The sequence below is a fragment of the Glycine soja genome, chromosome 17 (genome assembly GCF_004193775.1).
Source record: "Glycine soja cultivar W05 chromosome 17, ASM419377v2, whole genome shotgun sequence".
Classification (NCBI taxonomy): domain Eukaryota; kingdom Viridiplantae; phylum Streptophyta; class Magnoliopsida; order Fabales; family Fabaceae; genus Glycine; species Glycine soja.
Window position 1 is genome coordinate 6,328,711 of NC_041018.1, and position 9,611 is coordinate 6,338,321.

The 9,611-nt window shown below is 29.0% G+C and overlaps 1 protein-coding gene across 4 annotated transcripts; it reads left to right on the forward strand.

The window, feature by feature from the left end:
- The first annotated feature begins 58 nt into the window (after positions 1-58).
- LOC114392437 (truncated transcription factor CAULIFLOWER A-like) lies at positions 59-9,115 on the forward strand. Of its 4 annotated transcripts, none has more exons than XM_028353577.1 (8): positions 59-417; positions 3,898-3,976; positions 4,719-4,783; positions 4,869-4,968; positions 7,370-7,411; positions 7,767-7,823; positions 7,923-8,032; positions 8,701-8,836. In XM_028353577.1, the coding sequence occupies exons 1-8, from the start codon at positions 233-235 to the stop codon at positions 8,744-8,746; spliced, it is 684 nt and encodes a 227-aa protein (XP_028209378.1). In that variant the 5' UTR covers positions 59-232; the 3' UTR covers positions 8,747-8,836. The 4 variants fall into 4 exon arrangements, with proteins under 4 accessions (XP_028209378.1, XP_028209375.1, XP_028209379.1 ...); XM_028353574.1 differs by having other exon boundaries at positions 63-417; positions 8,794-9,115; XM_028353576.1 differs by having other exon boundaries at positions 65-417; positions 7,782-7,823; positions 8,794-9,115.
- The last annotated feature ends 496 nt before the right edge of the window (positions 9,116-9,611 follow it).

Genomic DNA, 9,611 nt, shown 5'->3' on the forward strand with positions numbered 1-9,611 from the left:
TTATTTATACAGTAAGTTGTAAATATACTAAATACTGACCAATGATATTTCCCTTTTTCAATACAAAAAAAAAATGGTATGTATGCTAAAAAAGCCTTGACTAATAGTCCATACCATAATTTTCCTCTTTCCTCTGTGCCTCGCTTCTTCTTGAATCCATGCGCATGAGTTTGAAGAATTGTGTTAGCGGTGAGGTGAGATATTTCAATATTTGGTAATTGATAGTACATATATGGGGAGGGGAAGAGTGGATTTGAAGAGGATCGAGAACAAGATCAATAGGCAAGTGACTTTCTCCAAGAGAAGGTCTGGTTTGCTTAAGAAAGCGCGCGAGATTTCTGTGCTGTGCGATGCTGATGTGGCTCTCATCGTCTTCTCCACTAAAGGCAAGCTTTTCGACTACTCCAACGAACCTTGGTACGTCCCTAGCTCTTTCTTTCTTCTTTGCACTCATGTATCTCTATATCTATTCTTCTGGGTTGCCTTCAACTATGCAATTAGTATACATATATGTTTTCCTTGTTTCTGAATGCACTAATATTATTGCTCTAGTGTTTTCTCTTTTCCTCGACCATGTAAATGTGTACAGTGCTCAATTTCTCATTAGGATTTCGCCTTCTATTCTTCCCAAGATTGTCAACATGCAGTAGGTTTAGATTTCTTGTTTAGTTAGACTTAATTTTTCAAGGGGGAAAAAAAATACCGGAACTTTTTCATGTCCGTCGAGTGTGTACGACTGTAGTGTTTGTTTGGGGGGACAAATTATTAGATAATTTTGCATCATTATGTATTGCTCTAACCAAATTTCAATTTACTGTAAAGAATTAATAATATATGACAAAACTTATGGGCAATATCATATGTATTGTTCGTGTTTTTTCTCTAATTAAGAGTCTTACTAATTAACTTCTACTTTTATAATATTGATTAAGAAATTAAAATAATAAAATCTTTATTGTGTATAGGAGATAATTTTGAATATTTCAATAAAAATATTTTTCTGTTTAGTTCGTTAATAACGTTTTAAAGACACAAAATTATCATTTATCATTTTTTAATATAAAATTATGGAGATGAAAATTTTCAAATCTAATTAAAGAACAATATCAACAACACAACAATACCTATAGTAATGCTTCTAAATTTTGTTATTAATAATACTTACACGTGATATGAAGATTAGTTAAGATACATAATTTTCCACCACCTAATCAAGAGGAATATTAGTAATACACTATCTCTAATACATATTTTGTTATTGATTGAAATTTTTTGAAAATTATAAAATTATGAGAGAATCAATAAATATAATGTAGGATCCATCTTTTTTGTAATTTTCAGAAAATTTTAGACTCTCTTTCAACTCAACGGGATAAGTTCACTTATTTCACACAATTTTTCTGGTCCTGCCTAAACCAATAAGAAAGATTATTGCTAACATTTCTCCCTAATCAAAGTAAATTTACTAGAAATAAAAGTAGTTTTTTTCTTATAACAGGTTCAACCTCATTTACCAAGGAAAAAAACCCTTAATTATAACTTCTCCATATCAACAAATAATAAAAAGTAATATAAATACTAATATTAAATAGTTTTTTTTTTCTAAGACTTAAAACAAGGACTTGAAATGCCTTATATTTCAGCCGGCCCTGCCTAATCATTTTTATTTTTGGGACTGTTAATTTGAGTATATATATGGTGTTGGTAAAGTCACTTAACATGTTATTAAAAGAATCGGGTCCGCAATAATTCAACTCTAACCACTTGGTTAAAAAAAATCTGATATAATGTAACTTGTTTAAAAAAACTTAAACAAAGGACAGGTAATAATGTAATATAATTTTGTTATCTAATTTTGAAAAGTAGAATGGATCATGCACTAGTAATATTTTTTTAATTGGTATCAAGTATTTACTAATTTTATTGAAAAATTATTTTTTGTTAAAAAACATAACTGATTATTTTTTTAATAAGATTTTAATTTTATTTAAACAGATAAAATTTAGTATCACTTGTATCAATGAGTTATTGATTTATACCGTATTAATTTTTTAATGGAGGTGGAGGCATCTTCATCTGGCATACATAAGCACACCATCTCTGAGTAAATAGACCAATCACTGAAAACTGAAATGCGCCGTATTGCATTCAACATAGAAAAGGCAGAAACAATACAAAACGCTGGTGTTAGTGCTGCCAATCAAATTAATATTCGAAAATTAATATCACGGTCGAGAATACAACATACACTGTATCAGGGAATGCAGGGATTCACTTCCTTTTATTTATTCATGTGGTATCATCTTATAACAATTTTTTGACGGTGAGGGAAAGAAATCACAAGTTCCTTTCTGTTTTTCAATTAAGATAAAATTTCTTTAAAATGCTCCTCCTTTTTAAGCTGGTGTTTTAAACTTAACTTTACCCTTTATATTCCAAGTTACTTTATATGTATTCAGATGGTTTTCTATGGGAGAAAGGGATAAAAACTTATTCATCATTAGATTTTATTATAAATGTTTAAGATATTAAAACACATGTAATATGAATTTTTTAAACTCATGTGATTTTTTTAAATGCATGATTACAAGTCATAAAATTTTGACAATATATATAATATAAACTTGTTAACTTACGCTCACTTTTTTATATATATATAAAAAAAATTAACAAGTTACACCTTACATATATTTTAATAAATTTGTATTTGTAGTTTGATAACTTATTTATTTTAAAAAATAAGTGGGTATAAATTGAAGTTAGAAAATTTCATACACATCTATTAACATACACTTACTTATTTTTTAGAAGTTAGTTAATAATTTACTTCTTGAATTTTAAGATTTAAAATTTATAATTATAATTTAATTTAATAACTTATTCATTATAAAAAATAAATAGGTATAAGTTAGCATATATTTTATATATGCCAAGTAATTTGTGGGCTTGTGGCTGCTTAATGAGTAGAGAACTATAAAGCTGACAACAGATAGATGAAAAGCACAAAAGGACATGCATGGACAAATTAGCATAAAATTACACCATTCTATTCTATGTAATCTAATTATTCAAATGTTATTAACAAAAAAATCTAATGTAAATTGTTATTGAGTTTCTAGTATAAAACTAACTCATTATAATTTTAATCTATTCCAACATTTCTTTTTTATATTAACTCTGATAATCTCTTAACAAATTAATAACGGAAATGATTTTGTTAACATTTTTTTCATGAAACAGTAAAAATCTGGACAGCTGTTTGAAATTCGTTTCAAACATACCTTCACGCTCCAGGTTGGATATGGGTAAAGATTGAATCAAAATAAGTAAAAAAAAACCCAGCGTGATTCAGTTCTATACAGTAGGTGATGCATGATAAATAAGAAAAGAAAATCACTTAAAATTCGTTTTATTTTGGTTCAACTTCAATTAATTCTCCCATATATAGTTTTCGTTGATTGATTTGTGAATTTGATGCATTTATTTACCTGAATTTGATCTTGCCGGGGAAGTTTAAAAAAGAAGACATTAAGCAATTCGATCTTTTGCTTGAATGCAAAATGCTACTACTACCTTATGAGTAATTTGAAAGCCTTTAGCTTGCTAGCTATTAGGAGTAACACAGAGATAGCAAATGCTAAACAACTAAGTTTTTTTTAAAAAAAATATTTTTTTGGAATGCTAAAAAATACACTTCTAATGTTTTTTAAATGCGTTCTCATACATTCTAAATAGATTCCTTCCTTCATCGCCCGCTAATTCAATTATCAATTAAAGCTATATATATATATATATATATATATATATGTTTGCCTTCCAATGTAGTTTTTGTTTAAGGTGATGCAATTAATATATGAAATCTTTGCTCACTGCTACTTTAATTTCCCGAGTCAACAGTATGAAAAGAATTCTTGAACGGTATGAGAGGTATTCGTATGCGGAGAGACAACTTGCTGGAGATGATCAAGCACCAAATGTAAGCCTTCTATTTCTTCTGGATGAACTTTTAACTTCCTTTTTTATGTTTTATTATTGATGTAAATCGGTCCTTTACTTTCTCTAAACCCTCCCAGTGGAGGGTTATTTGACCATTTGTCCCTACTTAATTATATATTTTACTTGTTAAAACAAATTATATACATTCATTTATTACTTATTTATTTTATGAAAAAATTCTTAATTTGGTTCTTCAAAGTTTCATTACATTAATGGTTTTCTAAAATTAGTTCTCACAAACTAATCCGTTGAGTTAAGTCATAACTTCCTAAGATTTTATAACCAAATTAGTTTATCTAAGATGTGATCTGTCACCAAAATAGTCCCTAGAAAAATCTTTATATTACAGCTTAATTTAGTCTTGGATAAAAATGAATGATAGTTTAGATTTTTGGTTAACTAATTTAGTAGCAAATTAAATCTGCTTGATGAAAAAATCTTTGAAGAGTCAATGTGATAAAATCTTTTTTTTTTTACTGGATGTGATAAAATCTTCGAAATATTAGTTTAACGACCAAAATTTTATAAAAAATAATACGAATGGGTTTAACTTTAGAAGATCAAATTAGATATTTTCTAAAGTTGATTTAACTATCCGTAACTTAGAAAATATCTGCATGCACTGTTAGGAAAATTGATTTAATTACAGTTTAATTATCATAATTTTGTATCCATAACTTTAGAAGATCAAAACTGATGTAATTATCTGCATGCACTGTTAGGAAAACTGGGTTATAGAACACGAAAAGCTCAAGGCTAGGGTGGAGGTACTACAGCGAAATCAAAGGTATTGATATATTATGGGCAAGAGCTACTTGTGTTTGTTGTGTAATAAAACATGCAATGACGACAGGTTTACTGCTTTGTTTCAGGAATTTTATGGGAGAAGATCTGGACAGCTTAAATCTTAGAGGACTTCAGAGTTTGGAACAACAACTTGATTCTGCTCTCAAACTCATTAGATCACGAAAGGTAAAACTATATATACAACCAAGATTGTTTTGGTGATGTCATTCATTCAACAAATATAGCGTTATTATAATTAAGTTTGATTTAATTACATTTTTTATCCTTATCGTTACAACAATATCTTTTTTTATTCCTATAGTTTAAAATATTTTATTTTAATTATTATAATTGTAATTTTTATTTTTATTTTTTGTCCTCATCGTCTAGACTAATGTTGTTTTAGATGAACCTAGATTAAGGTCTTGCTGTTAATTGTTGAATAACATTCATTTAAAATGAACGTGATATGATGATGTTCCTCTTTTAATCCATGTTTACCTCAAACGGTATTAGGTGACTTTATTAGATGGCGAGGACTGGAAGATAAAAAAAGTTGCGACTATAGCAATAAAAATGAAATGTTATAAACTATAGTTAAAAACTAAGAGTGAAGGTTACTGCAACTATAGGTATCAAATAGGTTTTTAAACCTGTAAGATTTTATTACATTTCAATTATAGAGGTGTAGAATATATCCAAATTATTAATAAGGGCAACTAATTATAATTAAATCCTAAACTACAGCAAGATATCCTCCTAATAGTCTATGAATCTCTCCTGATACGACTTGATCATGGTTTTCTTAAATGTGTACAAAATTTCTAAATACTGCATGCATGAATATGGCTTGATCGTGATTTTTCTAAATACTTGCAAATATATAATTACATGATTATATGAGATTCTCTTGTAGTTAGTGAATGAAGATTTCGAATGTCTAACTTATTCAATTGATAATTAAATTGTTATTCGACGAGCTTTGGTCAAAGAGATATAGAATTTTTTTCAGCTAGCTCACAAAAACATTTCTAGTCTTGTATCTAAAGTCTAACTAAACAATATTTCATAGGGACTTTTACCTTTATTTATAGTGGATGGGTGCGATTTATCAAGTATCTTGCAATAAGTACACATTCACGGTTCACCCCATAATTGAATTAAAACGTAGATTAGCTTGAAAATGAAAAGTTCGAGCAACATTTAAAATATACTTATGTTTTCTTTCGAACAACCATTCTGTTGCAGCTGGGTGTCAATCATGAAGGTTTGATGAAACATTCTATTTTAACAAAATAGATCTTCACGACCTTGAATTCAGTACCATTAATTGTCACTTCTCTCAATTTTAACTTTTCCATTTACTTACCATAACAAAATTCGAGAGTTTTCTTAACTTGAATCTTTACTGCAATTAAATATAATGATATGATGAGGAAATCAACCACAATGGTGTGTGTGTGTGTTCACTGCGTGAGAATAATATAGACCACAATAATATAGACCACATTTTTTTACTCAACCACATCAATCACTCCTCGAATCATGGTCCTATTTCCCTCATAATTTGTAGAAAAGGACAAAAGGTGATTGCCCAATGTGAGTCATTTATCAATTGGGAGACAAATATAAGATACAAGTTAAAATAGGCACATAGATAACATTTTTAAGACCAGGCCTTCCCCAAAAGTTATTGTTCCATTCTTATTTACAACTGCATTTCTTCCCTTAGATAGCCTAATAGGACAAGACAAGATTTTTTAACTATTGCTTAAATATATTTTTATACATGTAATACATCACTTTTAAATTTTATTATCTAAAAAATATTTTTTATTTTAACTTATTATCTTATCTTTTTAACTTTTGTTTTATCTCTATCGTTAGACTTAATCTTTTAAACGTGATAAGTTAATGTAATATCATCACAATATTGATTAAATGATGATGTAATAAACTAATAAAATATCATGTTACAAACTTCAACCAACATGTATCAAAAATAAAAATTTAAAAATATTAAATAATAAAATAAATATATTATAAATATGAAAAATATATTTAACTCTTAAATATTATTTAAGTTGCTTAGTAGTACTAAAGTTCTTGTAGCTGTTGGTCTATTACTCAACTCAAGAAAGGACCAACACTTGTCTGTGACTCCCTTTGTATCGTGTGCTTGATGCATTTGTACAGCATTGACAGTGTAATGGAATTTCTCTTTCTCCCATTTTTGTGCTAATTCTTGTGTGGTGCCGCGTGTATAGTCAAAGGTGTCTCCACTTCCCTTCTTACCCTTCTCAACCATGATCACGCAAGGTCAAGTTGTCGTGTTGGTTTCATACCAAAACAAGTAGTATAGTTGTTGTGAACGCACCTTTCAATAATATTGGTGAAAATATATACAAATCATAAAGATAACAAACTCCTTAAATTACTAGAAATCTCCAAATTGTTTAAGCCTAAAATCTCCTAATGACTTGATTGTGATTTCCTAAATATCTATAAATATATAATTACATGAAATTCTCCTAATATAATTTGAAATGAATTGAATGTCATTGTAATTCTTGGTGTTTACGTGCAGAACCAAGCCATGAATGAATCTATTTCTGCGCTTCAGAAAAAGGTGGGGTCTTTCTTGCCCTTTCATAAATGGTAGTGAACAATGTTTCTTTTTCTATTTTTTCCCTTAAAAAGAGGGGTGAACGATTGGCTTGAAAGTAGTACAAACATCATATCCAAAAATAAAGTATGAATTAATTCTCTACATTTTCAAAGAGTTTCTTGAGAATGTACTATTTTCTAAACTTCCTGGGGATGAACACTGGCTAATCATTGTTTTTGTGAGGATTGTAAATTGCTGAATATCAATTGATACATGTATTTCTAACCTTAATTTTCAGTAACAATATGCATGAACACATTGTTTTCATTGACCAAAAGTTTTGGATCAGCTGCCTCCGGTATAAATGATGATTTAGTATTCCATCATGCAGGATAAGTCACTCCGGGAACACAACAACTTGCTCTCCAAGAAGGTAATGACGTTTTTATTTTATAATAGCTCATTCAGTTTGTGCAATTTGGTTTTCAAAAATCTCACAGTACATAACAACAACGGTTTGAGTGAAAAACAGATAAAGGATAAAGAGAAGGAGCTGGCCCCACAAGAGCAAGATGGACTGCAAAATAACATGGATGTGACCTCTGTCCTTGTAACTCAACCACCGGAGTCCCTGACAATTGGGTTAGTATCTTTTCGTTTATGCATAACTGAAATGCTCCAAACTCTATTCATAGAGTGTGTGTGAGTATATGCATGAATTCATTTTTGTCTTTCATTTTGTGCTACTTTGTGTACATACCAATTACCATCTCAGATGCATGAAACCAATTAAATAGGATGAATGGTGAATCTTTCACTCTTTTTTTGACCATTCAATTATACTTGTATTTCTTTTTTTTTTCTTCATCATATATCATTTTGATTTTACAGTTTTAGTGTTTAACCCATTTATATAAGGGTATAATGAAATATGAAGCACAAATGAGTGTGTATGACTCATTATCTTTAATTTATTTGTTCTGTTTTGTAATACACCACTTCTTCTATACATTTATTATGAAACAATTTTTTTCCTTTTAATAATTTCTATGGAAAATGATAAATTTACACACCATTTATAAAGTGCATGGATGAAAAGAAAAAAGAGATAGAGAGAAAAAGAAAAGAAAAAAAAGTGATGAGAAATAGAGATGTGAAGAAAAAAAGAGAGAGGTAAAAATAAGATAAAAGAGTGAGTGAATGTTAATAATAAATAATAACTCTTTTCTATTGTGAAGTGTCAAGTGATATTTGATACTTACAAGGGGTGTAAAGAAAAATGAGGTTTATTTTAGTTACTGTTTAACTAGGAACTGGATGAAAAAGGTAAAGCCAGTCAGCAGTTACATGCAATAATGCATTCAAAACTCATTTTAAGTGATCACCTAAATGACTTGATGCAGAGGCTTCCCAGAAGCCAAATGTAATGAAGAAACTCCAACGTCGAGTCGACCTAAAACCATTCTTCCCCCTTGGATGCCTCTTCCTACAAATGAATAGAAAGCCTGTTAACTCTTGTTAAATACGAATACCACTTGTACAAAGACTAGCTATATACATCATCAGGGGCATTTGATGGTGACTATACCACCTGGATTGTAATCTCTGTGTGACGTTTCTGACTGCATTTTAATGCAGCTGCAAGGTATATTAAATGTACTACATATAAATATAAATGATACTGATATAAAATTGAGTTTGAATAAGGGTTCAGGTTTTGACTTATATCCAAATGTATAATTCATGATTTGTGCTCTCTTTCATTTCTGCATAAATTCTAAATAACACTCGTATTATGTAGTATAGCAGCTGAAATATGCTTTTGCCATATTTGTATTAACAAATATAAGGACTAAACAGAAAAAACTCGAGCAAAATATTCTTTTCAACACATATATATTAAACTTTAAATTATGATTTAAATAAAATTGAAAATTTTGAGAGTGACTAGCCTCGCTAGCTAAGTCACCTCCTTCCTTTGTCTCTGTTAAATATTTCAAATGCCAAGTTAGATTTTTTTTTCTTTCTCTTTTAACGTTTTTATAATGAAACTATTTTTTCTCTTAAATATATTTACATTACAAGAAAATCTCTAGTTAGCACAAGTCAAAACTAACTAATAAAATTGATGCTAAATGTGATTTTAGCATTGGATTGCTTTGGTATTGGAGTCAATACAAGTTTACTCTAAGCAAGTTTACTTAAAATCTTAGGGATCAAT